At 42.4% G+C, this 19527-nt stretch overlaps 1 protein-coding gene across 11 annotated transcripts in view; it reads right to left on the bottom strand.

Annotated features, from left to right (window-relative positions):
• LOC311054406 (ankyrin repeat and SAM domain-containing protein 1A) overlaps positions 1-19527 on the bottom strand; it is a 191247-nt gene that overhangs the window by 31067 nt on the left and 140653 nt on the right. For all 11 annotated transcript variants that reach the window (XM_084070356.1, XM_084070354.1, XM_084070355.1 and 8 more), the window contains 2 exons: positions 18217-18286; positions 8415-8548 (listed from right to left, as the gene is read on the bottom strand). In XM_084070356.1, coding sequence (XP_083926482.1) covers positions 8415-8548; positions 18217-18286 — 204 coding nt within the window. The remainder of the gene's footprint in view (positions 1-8414; positions 8549-18216; positions 18287-19527) is intronic.

The following is a 19527-nucleotide window of genomic DNA, read 5'->3' as shown; positions in this document are numbered from 1 at the left end:
TTCCACCACGGTGCGTACGGCTTTGTCGAGCGTCTGACACGAACACAATTGGCCCGTGTTCGGGGGAGGGGAGCGATCTCTGCCACTATGCTAGCTAGCCTGTTAGCGGAGGATGTATTAAACGGGAAGGATTAGGATGGAGGCCCTGGCTAGACCCTACTGTAAGTCCTCCCGGTGGGGGCTCCCCACTGGCAGGTGAGAGCCAGTAGGATTGGACTACATATATCTGCTATCTGTATATCTGCTATTTTTGAATAGCCAAGGTAGAAGTGGTTAAAGTGGTAAAAATGTTAAGACGTGAGGCCGATTCTACAAAATGTCCTTTAAATCCTAACAGTTTTTTGAAAAAAACGTATGTTGCTATATCAGTGGTTCTCAAACTTTTTCATGTCCAGGACCCCCAAAATGATATGTATTTGTCCGCGGACTCCCCATCTCAAAATATTTCTCAAGGGACCCCCAGAAGCAAAGATTTGAGTTAAAAATTTTGTTTAAAAAAGTATACGTATTCAAAGATTTTCACAAAATGTTCAAGATTTTTTTTAAATAGCAGATCTACAAGCTCGTAGCACGGCACCGAGTGCCGCGCTGCGAGCTTGTATATCTGCTATTTTTGAATAGCCAAAGAAATCTAAAATGACACAGATGCGTTCCAGGTCTTAATGGGTTAACTACTTTAGCTGCGGACCCCCTGGAACCCCTCCCACCCCCAGGACCTCTGGGGGTCCCCGGACCCCACTTTGAGAACCAATTCTCTATTACACAATGTCTCTATATATACTCTGCTATAAAGATAAAACAATCATCTTTAAAAAAACCTCCACATCAACACTATTACCTCCTATAGCGGTGGTGACCTTGGTCTATGGAAGGATGATTGAATGGGATCCCTGTCTGTTCCACAGATGAATGGGATTATTCAGTGAAGTGAAAGGGTACAGCCGAGTGGATGAAATTCACCATAAAAACATCATACTGTATACAACAATCGACATTTTTCCAGCTGTGAGAACTCAGGACATGAACAGCGTTTGACTGACATGGTGGCAACTAGGCCTGACCTCCAATTAGTCGAATAGTCGACTGCCACTCTCTTCGTCAAATCATTTTTCTGCATTATTGAACTGAGAGATTGGCCTAATTTGTTATATTAATTAACTAATAGTTTGAAAAAATAGGATATACAGTACATCATGATTTATTGGGAGAAACCATGCAAGCAAGTATATGTTAAATCAGATATTAAGCACCCCTACAGCCCAAATGGAATGTTCCTCTATTGCAGGGGTTCCCAAAGTTGGGGTCACAAAATTATTTTGGGTCATTTTTTTTTTTATTCAACAGAACGGATGAAATACAACCTAAAAATCATTACAAATAGTACATTTTACCATTTTAATACATTACAAATGTGCAAGTTTATGTGCATAAATTATCTCCAGGGTAAGGTGGGGTCGCGAGTCAATAGCCGCGTTATTTTGGGGTCGTGGGCTGAAAAGTTTGGGAACCCATGCTCTAGTCTATTGCATAACGTCTTTTTTGCATGATTCGACTGAGATTGGCAGTCGAATCATGCAAAAAAAAAGAAAAGTAATTTTTTTTTGCATTTGTCGACTATTTAGACCCTCCAGAAAAACGCGGGCAAAAATCCTTAATTATGCGGGCTAAAACTCTTGATTATGCGGGCTAAAACTCTTGATTATGCGGGCTAAAATCCTTGATTCTGCGACGAAATATGCGTTTTTTTTTGCAATTTTATGCGGTGAAATTGCGGGAAGTTGCGAAATATGCGGAAAGTTGTGAAATATGCGGCAATATGCGGCAATATGCGGCAATATGCGATAAGTTGCGAAAAATGCGGAATATGTTAAAAGTTGCAAAATATGCGGAAATATGCGATGCGAACCGCATATTATGCGATGCGATGTGCGTATTATGCGATGCGATGCGCATATTATGCGATGCGATGCGGCCATTTTGCTGATTATGCGGTAAATTCTGCAATTCTGGTAAATCGCATAAATGCATTTTTCTGGAGGGTCTAACTATTAGTCGACTATAGGCAGAATTTGGTCGATCAGAGTCGACTATAGAAATCCTCAGTTGGGGACAGAAAATTCGATTTAACCCATTTAATCGGGGAACGCATCAGTGTCATTTTAGGTTTTAGCCATAGCCATTATTTGATACTTTGGCTATTCAAAAATAGCAGACATAAAAGCTCATAGCACGGCACCGATATTGATCGTGTCGTAACCACACAACAAAACCTCTGAGTGTGCATGAAGGCACTTTAGTGGAAGTTCACAGTCTTTACTTTATCCCAGGCTCTTCTTCCACTAATGCTTCTGAAATGGATTTGGACACACAACAAGAAAACACCACCGTCACCACAAAAAAAAATCTATTAGCCCTTTAAGACCTGGAACGCATCTGTGTCACTTTTTGATTTGAACTAAAAAGCATTGTTTTACACTTTTGGCTATTCAAAAATAGCAGATATACAAGCTCGTAGCGCGGCACCGAGTGCCGCGCTACGAGCTTGTAGATCTGCTATTTTTGAAAAATAGAGAACATTTGTGCAAATCTTTGAATATACATATTTTTTTAAAGCGGACATTTGTAACTCAAATCTTTGCTTCTGGGGGGTCCCTGGAACAAAGCATTTTGAGATGGGGGTCCACGGTCAAATACATATCATTTTGAGGGTCCTTGACATGAAAAAGTTTGAGAACCACTGATATAGAAACATACGTTTTTCAGAAAACTGTTAGGATTTAGAAGACATTTCTAGAATCGGCTTCAGGTCTTAATGGGTTAATCCTTCCCCAATGATGTTTTTGCCTGTATCGACTATCAATTGCAGCAATTATCTTATTCCCCAGTACGTAATAAGCAGCGTATGCCGTGCTGTGTGTTTGGTTTATTTGTGTTCGAAACAGACAAAGCCATAATGATAACGCGGTTAGAAGTATTTCAGACAAACAGAACAAACACATTGTTGTGATGTTGTTGTTCTGTCCTTCACACTGTTTGGGTTCTAAAGCCCGGTGCTTTCTGAGAGAATCCTTTATACTCAGTGAGCAGCGATGCAAACAGACTATAGACTTAAATCACATTCATTCCCCTCCAAAGCATCCCCGACGTGATTGTTCTCGCCTTCACAGCAGTGGTAGAAGAACTTTTCTTTTCTTTCCGTAACTTAAGTAAAAGTAACAATACCAACAACCTCTTATCTCCATTTTTAAACTTTTGGTGTTTTTTTTCGTGAAATTAACGCCCTACTTGATCAGACTACAGCGTCACAAAAACGCATCAACAGTAGCAGATCTACAAGCTCGAAATGCGTCGCTTTGCGCTTGTAGATCTGCTATTTTTGAATAGCCAAAGTATAAAATAATGGTTATGGCTAAACATCTAAAATTACACAGTATGCGTTCCCACACCTGGAACCCATCTGTGTCACTTTTAAGATTTATTTGGCTTTTCAAAAATCGTGAAAAATATTGTTTTAATATTTAAAAAAAAAAACTGTTAGGATTTAGAAAACATTTTAAGGACTCAGGCCTTAATGGGTTAAATCTCCGTTTGATCACCAGCAGCTCTGTGCCGTCAAAGGATCCGTGGTGGAAAGTAACTAATACGTTCATTTACTCAAGTATTGTACTTACAGTAAAAGTACACATTTGAGATACAGCGGGGTTTGAACAACAGCTCCATCTCGTCAAAGCTTTCTCTGCTCTGGGAGGAGTCGATAAAAACATTTTTTTTTTTTTTTGTATCTGCGTCTTGAAGCCCTGAACACTCTGAGTGCAATCACTGGATGTATTGATCCATCATCTGGTGATATCGACCCCGGCCGGCTCCAAAATAAGACCTGGGAAGGACTCTGTAGGGTGGGACAGAGACCATAGCGGGCGCTCTCGACTGCTGGAACGAACCTTGTCAAAGGACTATGTTCAGACTGACTACTGTCATAACAACGTTCAACGACACGGTGTGAGAAGTGCTTCATTTGTAAGACTATTGCAGTGGTTTTCAACCATTTTCATGCCAAGGACCCCTACATTGATATACATTTGGCCGCGGACCCCCAATTGAAAATGTTTTGTGCCAGGGACCCCCCAGAAGCAAAGATATCAGTTCATTTTCGCTTTAAAAAAATATAAATATTCAAAAGATGTGCACACTTTTTCTCAAGGTTTTTCAAAAATAGCAAATCTACAAGCTCATAGCGCGGCACACGGTGCCGCGCTATGAGCTTGTAGATCTGCTATTTTTGAATAGCCAAAGCTAAGTGGTTAAAATGATTGTGACGATATGTTAGCTAATTTCCCTGGGGACCCCCTGGTACTCCCCCCAAGGACCACTGGTGGTCCCCGGACCACTGGTTGAAAACCACTGGAATATTGTAAGGTCGGTTTCGCTCGCCGAAAATAGCCGATCTTCAAGCTCACAGTGTGAGAGAGAGAGAGAGAGAGAGAGAGAGAGAGAGAGAGAGAGAGAGAGAGAGATACGTGTGTACACGTATATTGTGTTATTGATTAGACTTTGTATTACGTTTCTATAATTGGAACGCTATCGTTATCCATGATAACACTGAAACTAAGGAGGCACGGATGACATGAAGTGGAAGACATATTGATTTTGAAGAGACGATATCAAATCCACACCTAACGCGGTGGATGGAGGGAGAAAAGACCGACTGACCTCACAGCATCTTTACTGGAGTCACACACTAAACCACTAGATTTTACAACTTACATGTAAATTCATTGGCAAAATGTGATGTTCAGAACCTATACTGCAGACATCACAGACATTGGTTTGTTGTTGGTAACGACGCAAGAAGGAATGAGGTAGAGAAAGAGTGTTCCTCGCGATACAATAACACGGCTCACCTCCCACAAACGTGTCCACCAGGCCATTGCTGACCAGCTGGGACCCGTGTTGCCAGATCCTGTGAGAGAAACAAGCAACCGGGTCTAGGAAAACCAGCCCAAAAGAAGCGACTATGGGGCCACGTGAGCGCTTTAAAATACACATCAGCTATTTGAAAATAGCAGATCTACAAGCTCACAACGCGCCGCGATGCGACGCGTTGTGAGCTTGTAGATCGGCTATTTTCAAATAAAATCGTGCGGGGGAAATTATAATAAGCAGATCTGGCAACTCTGGCTGGGACCTCCTGCTCAATCCCTCCATCAATCCTTCTTATTACAGCTGGTGGACACATAAGAAAATAACGGAGGGGGAGGGAGGTTCTGTAACCCTGGCGGCCATGACAACCGCACGCATCTCTCCACTTATTAGGTGTTCATGAGAAAGCAGCTGAACACATCGGTCCAGCTGCCTTGTCTGTCTGTCTGTCTGTGCTCGGTACATCAACAGGTATGAAAGCCACTCTGTGTCTTGGTGCTCTTGCAGCATCCATATTGCTCCACTGCTTTCTAAATTAACCCATTAACAGTGCCAATCGCGTATATCTACGCGAACCTATTTAAAGCCGCCACGTGCCAGTCGCGTAGATATACGCGAAGTGGTCTCTTTTTTTTTTTATATGTTTTGAAATTTCATTGTAGGCCTCGTTGGCCACGACACATCTCATTGTAGCACCACCGGAAACGGAATTATCCGGGATCTGTTTTTTCCGATCCCATCCGCTTCCTGTCTAAACCGAAACCTAAAAGTCGATTATCTCGGTTGTTGTTTTTCTCATCGCTGATCGCTGTTTAGCGTTCACCGCTGTAGCTTCAAGATGGCGGATCGCAAAGCGACGCGGTCCTCACTGCTCGTCTCACACAGATCCCCTGTGTGTTTAGAACCAAATCAAATTTTCAAAAAATAGCAGATCTACAAGCTCATAGCGCGGCACTCGGTGCCGCGCTATGAGCTTGTATATCTGCTATTTTTGAATAGCCAAAGAAATCTAAAAGTGACACAGATGCGTTCCAGGTCTTAATGAAACACTGAAGACCGAACTATCACTGATGATGATGATGATGATGAGCAGGTTGGTGTCTTGCATGGGGTTTCCTCCGCCGTCAGTGTGAATGAATGTGTGAATGAGTGAGGTGACTGTAAAGCACATTGTAAAGCGCTTTGGAGAGAAAAAGGCTTTACGAAGCACAATTTGCCATTTAACCAAGAGCTCATCGTCATCAGGGCTTAACCCATTAAGACCGGGAACTCATCTGTGTTCATTTTTAAGATTTCTTTGGGCTCTTCAAAAAATAGCAGATCTACAAGCTCGTAGCGCGGCACCGAGCGCCGCGCTACGAGCTTGTAGATCTGCTATTTTGTTTTTTAAATAGCGAAAAATGTGTGCACATCTTTGAATATATATGTTTTTTTAAAGCGAACATTTTTTTTTTTACCTCAAATGCTTCTGGGGGGTCCCTGGAACAAAACATTTTCAGATGGGGTTCCATGTCGTTTTGGGGGTCCTTGAAAAGTTTGAGCACCACTGATATATAGCAACATAAGTTTAAAAAAAAATAATAATAAATAGGATTTGGAAGACATTTGTAGAATCCCCAGAAACAAATATTTGAGTTAAAGATTTTGCATACATTTTCATGATTTTTCAAAAATAGCTGATCGAGTGCCGCGCTATGAGCTTGTATATCTGCTATTTTTGAATAGCCCAAAGAAATAAAAAAAAAATGACACAGATGCGTTCCCGGTCTTAATGGGTTAACACAAATCAAAAAGCTGTGATTGGAAAAACGGGCGAGCGGAGCACTCAGGGGGGTTTCAGCAAATTGGACTTCTAAAGGGAAGCTAATGGGACCAGGCTGAGAGCTAATGGAGAGGTGACAACACGTCTATATGTGATGAGTTCACAGAACAACAACACGGTTGGGGAGGAAATGGAAAAGACTGGCAGAGTACAGAGAAATGACCGGAGAAGACGAGACAGACGGAGAGAGAGAAGAGGAGAGAGAGACGGAGAGAGAGAGAGAGAACGACCAATTGAATCACACAACACTGAACGCACGGTGAAGCGGCGAGAGAAAACTAGAGGTTACGTATGTAACCCCGGTTCTTTTAGTTCAGGAGTGAGGCACTCACCGACTCAAGACTTCACACAAAACAAACAACCCATTTGAACAAGCCAAGGAACTTTTTGAAAGGAAGAGTTGTGCTGGACGCCCAGGGGATGCGCCATGACGCTCATGGGTGGCAAACACTCGCACTGGAAGTTCGACGAAATACATGGCAGTGAATGGAGCCGGCTGGTCCAGCTTATGAATAAACACTATTTCTGAACATAACATAACAGAAGACATAATTATCACAGGTTGTTTTATAATCACTCGCTTTTCGATGTGCACAGTGCATCGTTTTATTGAGGAATCTAAACAGCGGCAGGTATCGTTTCTGGTTCGGAGGTATCGCGAGATTTTGGCTGCCAGACAGTAAATGGTGGAAAAGTCTCGTGATACTTTGGCACGTTCAGAAACACACTTTGTGCTCTTTAGATACCTCTATAAAATTATACAGTGTACACATCGAAAAAGCAACACAGCAGAAAACAATCTGTGATATTACGCCTTCTTTTATTTTTCCTGAGCCGAGTATTTTCTAAAAGGTCTCAATCGTTCAGAAATAGTGTCTGTTCATAAGCTGTCCAGCCGGCTCTCATTGACTCCAATGTTATCTCACCGACTTCCGGTGTGAGTTTAGCACCCAGTGCCACGAGTCTGCCGGCTGGAGCCGAGCCACCGCGATCATCTGTTTCATAGTTATGGCCAGTTGAATGTTTTTCGCCAAAAAGAAACAAAAACATAGAAAAGGCCATTCTCCAAAATTGCATAACAAGGTAATGAACCGGCTGTTTTTTTTTTGTGAGCGAACAGCGCCATCTAGTGGAAAACCACTTCAAACACAAAATCACGTCATTCTCGTCATTGGCATATGACGAGAAATCTCGTCATAGACCATATTCACACGGCGGCCATATTGCCATTAAGTCAATGAAATGCCACCCCAGTTGCCACAGCAACGCAATGTTAAATTCCAAAATGGCCGCCATGTGAATATGGACTATTGGCAGTCAAAGAGTTCATGAGAACTGGAGCGTTTTGATTAACCCATTAAGACCTGGAACGCATCTGTGTCACTTTAGATTTTTTTGGCTATTCAAAAATAGCAGATCTACAAGCTCATAGCGCGGCACCGAGTGCCGCGCTATGAGCTTGTAGATCTGCTATTTTTGAAAAATCTTGAAAATATGTTTTGTTTTGTTTTTTCAAAAAAAAATTAGGATTTTGAAAACATTTTTAAGAATCGGCCTCAGGTCTTAATGGGTTAAAACTTACTTTACCTTTAGCTTATTGTAAGTCACTCTTGGATAAGAGCATCTGCTTAAATACCGAACTATTTCACTTGCAGTGTTAATTAATACTCACCATGTAGTGCAGGTCGTCGAAGCCGTTGAGCAGCAGCTTGCTCTCGTACTGCGGCAGCCCCACGTGCTCCAGCCAATCGCCGACCGGCTGCTCCAGCAGCCTGGAGGAGCCCGCCGCCGCGGCCGCGGCGCCACCTGGTGGCGACAGAGGGAAGCGCTTGAGCAGGGAGAAGCCCTTGAGGCGGTAACAGCGGCACCCGGAGGCCGACAGGGTGCACTGCCACATCATCCGGGGCCAGCAGAGCCGCCGCGGCGGTGCCGTCCCCGTCGCCGGGCCCCCGCAGCACCAGCAGCAGCCACAGGGGGCGCCGCTGTCTGTGTCGTCATCGGCGAGCGGCTGGTGAGACAGTGTCACCCGCGGGCGGGGTGGCGGCAACGGCTCCCGCCGGGCAGCGGAGGCCGAGGGCCACGGTCCAACCTGACCAACACAACTGTTATACCCCTGGTCTCCACCAGGGGGGCGCCGTGGCTTAAGATTGGTTGCTTTACCGGCAAAAAAAAATCCACCATATACCCAGAGTAAGGTCTGCCGGAAAATCTTGAAATAAAAAATATTTTAAAAATAATATTGAAGTCTGAAACTGGTCCCAAACGCTACAAAAACATGTCTATCTCTGTAAGCAGGGGGGGGGGGGGGGGGGGGGGTAAACTGGTTGCTTCACGAGTTAATAATCCATAAGAAATCTTTGGTCTGTCAGCCTGGAAATAAACACCATGGTGTGGCTCCGAAACGCCAACGGCAATCGTCTTTAAGTACAACAACAACAGCAAAAAAAACGTCAGTGTGTCAGGAAATAGACGTTGCTGTTTAAAGATATAAAAACTCACAGGTCTAACTGTGCCACATCCTATTCAATCCCATAGTTTTATCAGGAACCTGGTGTTCGAAAGTATCAAAAGTAGCAGATCTACACGCTTGCATATCTTCTACCATCTAACGTGGTGACAGAGAGGAGAGGAGCGGTGGGTTTGACGGCAGAGGGGTTGACTTCTCCCTGACGCTCTGTGAATCCTCTGGAAAACGTGTGAGGAGATGGTCTGCTATTTTCAAATAGGGCTGAAGTGGTTAATGTATGTTTTGTAATAATAATCTAAATCTACAAAGTAACTAGTGACTCAAGTTTTCAAATAATTGTAGTGGAGTAAAAGTATAATATTTGCCTCTGAGATGTAGTGGAGTAGAAGTAAACGTATTGGATATTGGAGTTACTCATGTAAAGTACAAATATCTCAAAATTGGACCTTAAGTACAGTACTTGAGTACATTTACTTTCCACCACTGCGCACACACACACACACACACACACACACACACACACACACACACACACGGCAGCAGAACAAAGAGGAACTACACAGAGGCTAATAGAAAACCATGTGTCCAGAGTAACGACACATTCATCCAGATCTCACAACCCAAGACACTGAGCTGACAGTTAATCACTGCAGCCTGACCTCTTTTAACTGCAGAGACGTGGACTAAACGTGGTTCATTTAATATAAAAGTTATTTTTGGAGAGATAAACACATCACATACCTTCTGCCATGAGACACAGAGGTTAAGGCAAGGCTTCACACGTCATGCATTTTCACTCCATTAAAAAAGCTAACACCACACACACCTTGTAACCTTGTCCAAAACTCAGACTCACAACCGCATTCATGCAAAATGTTCAACATGCAGGTTGTCATGTAAACACGATATTTTCAATCAACACTATATTTCTAAGAGACATATTTGATCGGTTTCGTGAAGACGAAACAAACAAACAAACAAGACGAATAATACATCAAAAGCAGAAACTCCGGTAACAACGAGATGCCGTAACATTTAAATTAGCGACGGAAGAACCAACTGTTTGTTTAACTTTCTGTGTGTTCCTTTAACTGTGTGTACGTTCCTTCCATGTCACTGCCAACACACACGCGCACACACACACACACACACACACACACACACACACACACACACACACACACACACACACACACACACACACACACACACACACAGTCCCACAGAGGGTAGATTCCAGGCCACTCGGTAAAGCAGACACAACTCCTCAGTAGTTACAGACAGAAGGGTCCCAACAGCTCCACAAAACAAAGCCTCCTTAATTAGATATGGCTCCCTCCGGCTCAACTCTCTGTCTCTCCGTCCGTCTGTCTGTCTGTCTGTCCGTCCTCCCAGTCTGTCTGTCCAGCACGGACCAGCCCCGTCCCGTGCTGTCCCGTCCCGTCCCGTCCAGCCGAAGTCCAGCGGTGCTCAGCGGGCTGAAGAAACAGACCAGTCAGCGCAGCAGCAGATGCTGGAGTTAGAACAGTAAACGTCCTTCCATCGTCCTGCTGAAACGCTGCTGCTGCTCCTCACTGTAGTTCCTATTCTCTCTCTCTCTCTCTCTCTCTCTCTCTCTCTCTCTCTCTCTCCTCTTACTTGCTTGCATGCGTCTCTCCCCTCCTCCATCCACCCCGCCCCTCCCCGTCCCCTCCCCTCTCTGCATCATGGATGTTTGTTTGTCCATTTGCAGCTCACAGCCCCCCCCCCCCCCCCCATCATGTCCATTAACCCTATAAGACCTGAGGCGATTCTTAAAAATGTTTTCTAAATCCTAACAGTTTTTTGAAGAAGATACAATTTTTTCTTCTCCAAGATTTTTCAAAAAAATCGTGCCGCACTATGAGCTTGTAGATCTGCTATTTTTGAATAGCCAAAGAAATCTAAAGTGACACAGATGCGTTCCAGGTCTTAATGGGTTAACACTTGTACTGGTTCTGTCTGCGTCTAATCAGCCGCTTCCAACTCTTCTTCTCTCGACCCCCCCGCCCCCCCCCCCTGACCTAACCCCCGTACCCCCTCCATATCCGTATTGGCCAATCAATCAGCAGACAGAAAAAGGGAAAAAAAGACACGGCTCCATCGCTGTGACCGCACGCTTGTTGGGACGGAGCCACAGGCGCTGGCAGCCGATTGGACAGGATTCAAGGTTCAAGCCACCCCCCGCTGGACAGTGGGACGGACAGACAGACGGACTGGCAGATGGACGGACAGATGGACGGACGGATGGACAGTCCGACAGACGGACGGGGCACACTAACAGCTTCACCGCAGTCTTGGTTCAGTCTTGGCCTTCTTCTAGCCTAAACGTACGCTCCGTCGTAACGACGGTATGCTATGAAAACAGTAAGATCTACAAGCTCACGGCGCGTCGCAGACGCAACGCGTCGTGGGGGCTTGTAAAAATCGGCTATTTTCACCATCGTGCGAGGCATTGATCCGTCTCGCCTCGTGTCTGCAGAGCAAAACAAACACTCGGAAAAACAACGGCAGCTAATCCCCCCTGACATGCAACTGTGCTTTAATATTTAAACAGCTCAATACGGTGCAGTCCACAATAAATACATAATATATAGAGATAAAAGAGCAACGGATGCAATAAATCTGTAGCATAGTGCTTCTGTGTTGCGTGTTGATTAGGGCTTTGCAGTGTTGATTTTGATTTAATTTGAGTCATAGTCTTTAGAATAAAATTCCATTTAGTTTCAGTAATATTTTAGTCATCTGACATGCTTTACTGTTTGTCTAGTTTTAGTCGACTAAATGTCATAAGATTATAGTCGACTAAATCTACAGTTGATTTAGTCGACTAAAATGTATCTTGGCGGTGCCTTGATGGCGTCGTAATGGCTGATTTTACACTTGGTTGCATGCTGAAAATAGCCGATCTACAAGCTCACAACGCGTCGCGCTGCGACGCGTTGTGAGCTTGTAGATCTGCTATTTTTAGAGCGCAACACCCGAGCGCAACCAAACATAAAATGACGTGTCTTTTAGTTCTACTGGATCTCTTCTCCACTAGTCCCTCACTAACATTTTAGTCTTGTTTTTATTTGTTTCTTAGTTTTAGTCAGCTTAGTTTTTATTTAGTGTTCGTCAGTGAAAAAAGGTAGTCGCCGAACATTTTTCGTCACAGTTTTAGTCGACAAAGTCAACACTGGGGCTGTGCTACAGTGTAAACCACAGGGTGGTGGATCTACTGTGTGTTCTTGGGGGGGGACAAGAGGGACAGAGGAGTCAATGACACGTGGTTTCTCTACTACGGGGCCCAGGGGCCCCAAAGCACCATCCCATCCATCATAAATATCCTTAAGGACAAACTGGCCACGTGCATTTTACAAGCCTCATGTCCTCAACCCCATCCATAAAGCACAGGGATTTACATTAAAAAAAACGAAATAAAAAATAGGTGAGATTAATGTACTAGGATCCCTTATAGACAGTTGTACAAACCGTTGCTGTCGGGCTGAAACCTCATATCTCCATAATTAAACCTTTTTTTTATTCCCCCCCCCCCCCCCCCCCAAATGAATGTCCTACTTGGTTATACTGCAGTGTTACACAAGCGTAGCAAAGATAGCCGATTGAGAAGCGATGCGACTCATTGTGAGCTTGCAGATCAACAATTTTTTTGCTATAATTGAATTTTATCATGAAAAAAACATGAAAATGTCTGCAAATCTTTGAATATATATCTTCTTTAAAGCGAATATTTTGAACTCAAATCTTTACTTCTGTGGGGGTCCCTGGAACAAAATATTTTGAGACGGGGTCCGCGACCAAATACATATACAATACATACATTTTGAGGGTCCTTGACATGAAAAAAAGTTTGTGAACCAACGACGATAGTTTTTTTCAGAAAACCGTTAGGATTTAGAAGACATTATTTTGTAGGGTCGGCCTCAGGTCTTAATGGGTTAAACAAGGTTCTTAGAAGTAACCGTCTTGGACATACAAGCTTTCCAACCTGACCGAAAAAGTGACGAAATGCACTTGGTGCATGGTTGGTGCCAAGAATAGCCGTCTGACCGACTGGGACCAACCGCTCTGGGCAGGAAGAAAATAGGGTACAGCTCCAGATTATGGAATACACACACACACACACACTACGCGGACCCCCTACGGAGTGACTTTGGCAGAAAGACCCCGGCTGTATCTGGGTTAGAGAGAACGGCCTGGAAGCACCGTCCTGAAAAAAATGGGGACATCCCTGGAATGATGTAATTCATCATTCGCTGCTGTCACTCCATATTTCATCATTTTAGGTTTTTTTTTCTTCATGAGTTGTTGGTTTTTATCAATATTGAAACAATAACCAGTATCAACAAAGAGCGTGTGACTAAATAATAACTACATTCGAGTCATTGTAACCTTCTTTTTGGGTCCATTTCCTGAAAAGTTACGGTTTTGGATATATATGGTGCTCGTAATTCTCTCAGAAGAAAGAATGTCAAACCAACCCCCGGGGTTTAAGGACGTTAAAATATAGGCTAACGGCACGGGACTGTGTCCAAAAAACCCTGCCCTGTGTCCTTCTGAGGCTCTGCTGATGTCAGCTCATCTAAAAAAGCACCAGCTGTCTCCCACACCTTTGTCTCACTGTCGTCACCTCTAGTACGTGTTATTTATCTATTCCTGGCTGCCGTAGTGCCTAGTGTGGCGGAAAGAGTACTCAAATGTTTTACTTTTCTAAGTAAAAGTATCAATGCTGTGGCTCTGTTACAGGTAAAAGTCCGGAAATTCAAAATTTACTTGAGTAAAAGTGCACAAGTATTTGTATCAAAATGTACTTAACCCATTAAGACCTGAAGAAGCATCTGTGTCATTTTTTGATTTAAGCTAAAAAGCATTATTTTACACTTTGGCTATTCAAAAATAGCAGATCTACAAGCTCATAGCGCGGCACCGAGTGCCGCGCTATGAGCTTGTAGATCTGCTATTTTTGAGAAATCGTTAGAATTTGTGCAAATCTTTGAATATATATATTTTCTAACGAACATTTGTAACTCAAATCTTTACTTCTGGGGGTCCCTGGAACAAAATATTTTGAGATGGGGGTCCGTGGCCAAATACATCATTTTGGGGGTCCTTGACATGAAAAAGTTTGAGAACCACTGACATAGTAACACAAGTTTTTTCAAAAATAAGTTAGGATTTAGAAGACATTTGTAGAATCGGCCTCAGGTCTTAAAGGGTTGATAAAGTACCAAAAAGTAGAACGTATTCAGTCTGCAGAATGTTCCATCTCACGACGCATTGTGAGCTTGTAGATCGGCTATTGTCAAACGGCTGGAATGTATATCGGGCTGAAGTGGTTAATGTATGTTTTGTAATTATAATCAAAATCTTCAAAGTAACTAGCAACTTACGTTTCCAAATAATTATAGAGGAATAAAAGTACAATATTTGCCTCTGCGATGTAGTGGAGTAGAAGTAAAAAGTACAGAAAATTGGAAATACTCCAGTAAAGTAAAAAAATACCTAAAAATTGCACTCAAGTACAGCACTTGAGTAAATGTACTTAGTTACTTTACACCAGTGCTCCTCTGTTTGACTGTGTCTTTGGAGAGCTAGCTTGATTTCCCTTGAAGCCATTCAGATGGCTCTATTGATCAGCAGGGATGGTTAGCAACGACCCCGACGGCTGGCGCTCTGTACATACCGCAAACCCTCGGCTAATAAGACGTCCAGAGACAAATAAACCAGCCTCTTGCGCCAAAGAAAAACCGTCATGGTCAGGCAGAAACCTCATATCTCCCTATTTCAACTTTATTTTTTTCGGTATTTAATGCCTTATGTAGATCGGCTATTTTTAATGTGAATTGAAGTGTGTCTGTGGGTAAGGCTGCAACTAACGAGTCATTCCATAAATCGATGAATCGTCGATTATTTTAACGATTAATCGGATTATCGCACTTATTTAGCAATTACCTTATCATTTTGATTTTAGTTTGTTTAGGCCACGTTCTATCTAACAATAAAGACAATACAGATGAACAATTCATTAAAAAGTACATCTTATACAATTTCGCTCAGCTGCTGATTAAACTACTACCCATAAAATACATATCAAAATAAATAAAAGCCACCTTATGGTACCTTTTATCTTCTTCTGACTGCTTGATTTGATAAAAAAAAAAAACATTTTAGGCTAAAGGGTAACAGTACTCTTTTAAATGGATACAGGATAGGTGGGCACAAGTGACATCTGGGCACCTCGACGTAAAATTGGCTATTTTGTCCAAAAAAACGGCGATTACCGATTATCAAATTCGTTGGCAACGAATTTAGTAATCGATTTTAAATCGATTAATCGGTGCCGCGCTATGAGCTTGTATTGCTATTTTTGAATAGCCAAAGTGTAAAATAATGCTTTTTAGCTCAAATCAAGATGTATGTTACACGTGTGACATGTTTTTATTTCATGATCAATAAGGATATCAATCAAACCATCGATCGGGTTATTGTTTTCCTATGTTCTGAATAGTTACAGTTTTGAACACACAAGGTTTCCACCTGACAATGCCTAAATCCCGCAAATCATGTCATCTGTAACATAGTTGTAAAGTGTGATGGCAGCGCTGAGGAAAGGTTGGAAAATAAAACACACACTAGACCATCACTGTCTCTGCCAGAGGCCAAGAGGGAAGCTACGCTATGCTACGCTATGCTACGCTATGCTACGCTCAGTGGTGGAAACAGTACTCAAATGTTTTAAAGGTAAAAGTATCAATTTTGCAATGCAGATATACTCTGTTACAAGTAAGTCCTGTATGCAACATGTACTTGAATAAAAGTACAAAAGTATTGGCATAAAAATATACTAATTTTAAAGTACCAAAAGTAAAAGTACTCATTGATGCAGAATGTCCCATTTCACAAGTTCAAAATCTTCTGAAAATAGCAGATCTACAAGCTCACAATTGTGAGCTTGTAGATCTGCTATTTTCAAATGGCCGAAATGGTTAGTGTGTTTTGTAATAATAATCAAAATCTACGATGTAACTACTAACTAAAGTGTTCTAATAATTCTAGTGGAGTAAAAAGTACAATATTTGCCTCTGAGATGTAGTGGGGTAAAAGTAAAAGCATAAACAAGTAAATGCATAAACATTTGTAAATACTCCAGTAAAGTAAAAATAGCTAAGAATTTTACTTAAGTACAGTACTTGAGTAAATGTACTTAGTTACTTCACACCACTGCGCTAAGGCCTTTTGTTCTCCAGCCTGGGGGGGTGGCGCTACAAACCAACAGCGATGGGATTTATTACACACAATTGAAGCATAAGGAGATAAAAATCAAAGCCCCACAGAAAATAGAGCGCTCTGCGATTTATTCCTCTCCCCTTTCAACTGCCATGCACCAATAATTACTAAGATAACAGCAGCTGGTCGGCTCGTTAAAGGCGTTGGAGAAAAAAAGAAAGGTAACATTGACAGTCATTCATTAAGTTAATTTCCCCACAATGGAAGAAAGCTGTGCAAGAGGTTCATTTAGAAATAATACAATATATAAAAGAAAAAAGTGAATTCTTCCTGTTGCATCATATCAGTAGAGATGATCTTTAGCTGGTCGGCCATTTTAGATTATTTCACAACATGGAATTATTAAACATACTGTACAGGGCTAGGCAATAGTATATCAATATCAATATATATATATCAATATTTATCAACCCACGCTGTGGTATCTAAACAGTGTAGAATGCAAAGCAGTTGCACGTGGGGAAGATAATGTTACTGCCAGCACAAGACGCTGAAATTATTCTTTTTTGATTTAAATTTTGTATTTACATTTTTAGCCCACAATTTTGTAACCCATTTTTTCACCCAGTGCCAATTGCCTATGTAATCCTGTGCGCTACTCTCCCTCTGCCAGCCTAGGGAGAGCTCATGCTTCCTTCAATGCATGAGGAGTGAGCAGGCCGCTTCTTTATCACCTGACAGGGGGGGGGGTTTCCCTGGTTGGACGTAGCGCGTGGAAGGAACACGTTATTCCAACCAGTTCCCTTCCCCTCCATCAGGCGCCCCGGCTGACCAGGGGGAGGCAGTATAGAGACCAGGATTACTACATGTTTTTTGTGAGGGTATTAACTACCTTAAGAGACACAGGGAGAACATGCAAACTCTACACAGAGGCCCTTTCACCCAATTTGTTCTTGTGAATAGCGCTGGTCATGTAAAATTAGGGCCCTGTATGTGTGAGTGCAGTAATGTACGGTAGGGGTATAATAATAATATTTATTACACGGCTTGGTTGAATGCTCGATTCTGATTGGTCAGTCATCGGTCATTATTTCTGGATAATGACCGATGATAATGACCGGTGAGACCGACGAGGAAACTGTGTAATCAGAGACTCAGAACACCTGCTCATATCAACCTGCGCTGCTTGATTTTATGCTTTATCCAACATTGACAGCCATGTAAACAAACACACCATGTCATTTACAACTAAACGTTGCTCTCAAGAATGTTTTTGAAAACATTTGAAGTGAGAAATAGACGATGCAATAACCGAAAAGTCATTCTATTTGATCCACTGCACTTCCTTGTTTATCGTGGCACAACAACGGGGGAATACCAAAACGCTCGCCCCAAAACATAGTCGCCCTGGGGCAAATCCGGCGGTATTACAGGCAAATCGGCAGTAAATAGAATGGGGGCGAGTGTGTTTTGGGGCGAGTTTTTTCCCATTTCGTCATTTGTTTTTGCGAGGCGAACTTGTCCGCCCAGCCCAATACTTATGGAATACTTTCATTGCCGTAAGCAAGGAAATACTTTGTTTTGTTGTTACTTTTGGGTAAATGTATTTATGTATTTATTAGCCGTGTAATAAATTTAAAGCCCTTCAGGGCGATTAACCACCTCGGCTGCGCCTCGGTGGTTAATCGCCCTTCAGGGCTTTAAATTTCAATAATGACTACCTCCCCATGCATTATCCCTTGCATAGTTATAACTGTACCTGGCGTAGCGTACTGCTGGTCTCTGGAGAAGTCGATGCCGGCTCCAATCAGAGTCATGATCTTCTCGATCTGAGGAGGAGAGCAGAGGAACACATGGATGAGAACCTGTTGTACCACCACACCATGCACCCAACCTGACCCCATCCATGGGCTCTAACCCTAAACCACCAACCCGACCCCATTGATGGACTCAACCTTAACCCTTTAAGACCTGAAGAAGCATCTGTGTCACATTTTGATTTGAGCTAAAAAGCATTATTTTACACTTTGGCTATTCAAAAATAGCAGATATACAAGCTCGTAGCGCTACGAGCTTGTAGATCTGCTATTTTTGAAAAATGCCAAAAATGTGTGCAAATCTTTTAATATATATATTGTTTTAAAGCGAAAAAATTGAACTCGAATCTTTGCTTCCGGGGGTCCCTGGAACATATATTTTTAGATGGGGGTCCGCGGCCAAATACATGTCATTTTGGGGGTTCTTGACATGGAAAAAAGAACGACTGATATTATGGCGACATACGTTTTTTCAAAAAACTGTTGAATCCCCCAGAAGCAAAGATTTGAGTTACAAATGTTCGCTTTTGTAACTCAAATCTCAAGATTTGCCCAAAAAAAAAACGATTTTTCAAAAATAGCAGATATACAAGCTCGTGGCGCGGCACTCGGTGCCGCGCTATGAGCTTGTATATCTGCTATTTTTGAATAGCCAAAGTGTAAAATAATGCTTTTTTAGCTCAAATCTAAAAATAACACAGATGCGTCCCAGGTCTTAGAGGGTTAACTCATTCAGTGCCAAGTAAATAAATAAATAATTGGCAATAGTGCGAGCGATTCTTCTTTTTGTTCTTACCTTTTCAAGTAGTCACAGAATAATAATAAAAAATAAAAAAAAAGCTGCTAAAAAAAAAAATCATCGCGACCCCTTGTTCGCTTGCTATGGGCCATTGAAAACAGCATGTCTCGTCAAGAATGCAAGGGGGGAAAAAACAACTCAAGTTACAGCCGTTTCCCCCACAAGACGCTAAACAGGAAGCGGATGGCACAGTAGATCTTGTGATCACGTGATCTCCTAGATCTCTCTGTTACTGAGCCTGAAATTGTGACTCATAAGTTGCGGAACAGCGTATCACTTTTTTTATACTAGTATTGTCAAAGTTTAAAGCTCTGGTATTGTGAAAAAGCTACCCTAGAAGACACAGAAAACTAACTGAAACGTGCAAAATGCATGTCAAGTAACTCTATACAGGAGACATGATGTATTCTTCATGCCCGATGTGTTCCATATCTTTCAGCTGGGTTATGTTTTG

This window comes from Gymnoscopelus microlampas (genome assembly GCF_963454915.1).
Source record: "Gymnoscopelus microlampas genome assembly, chromosome: 10".
Classification (NCBI taxonomy): domain Eukaryota; kingdom Metazoa; phylum Chordata; class Actinopteri; order Myctophiformes; family Myctophidae; genus Gymnoscopelus; species Gymnoscopelus microlampas.
The sequence above is the reverse complement of the archived record's forward strand: the minus strand, read 5'-3'. Positions and strand labels throughout refer to the sequence as shown.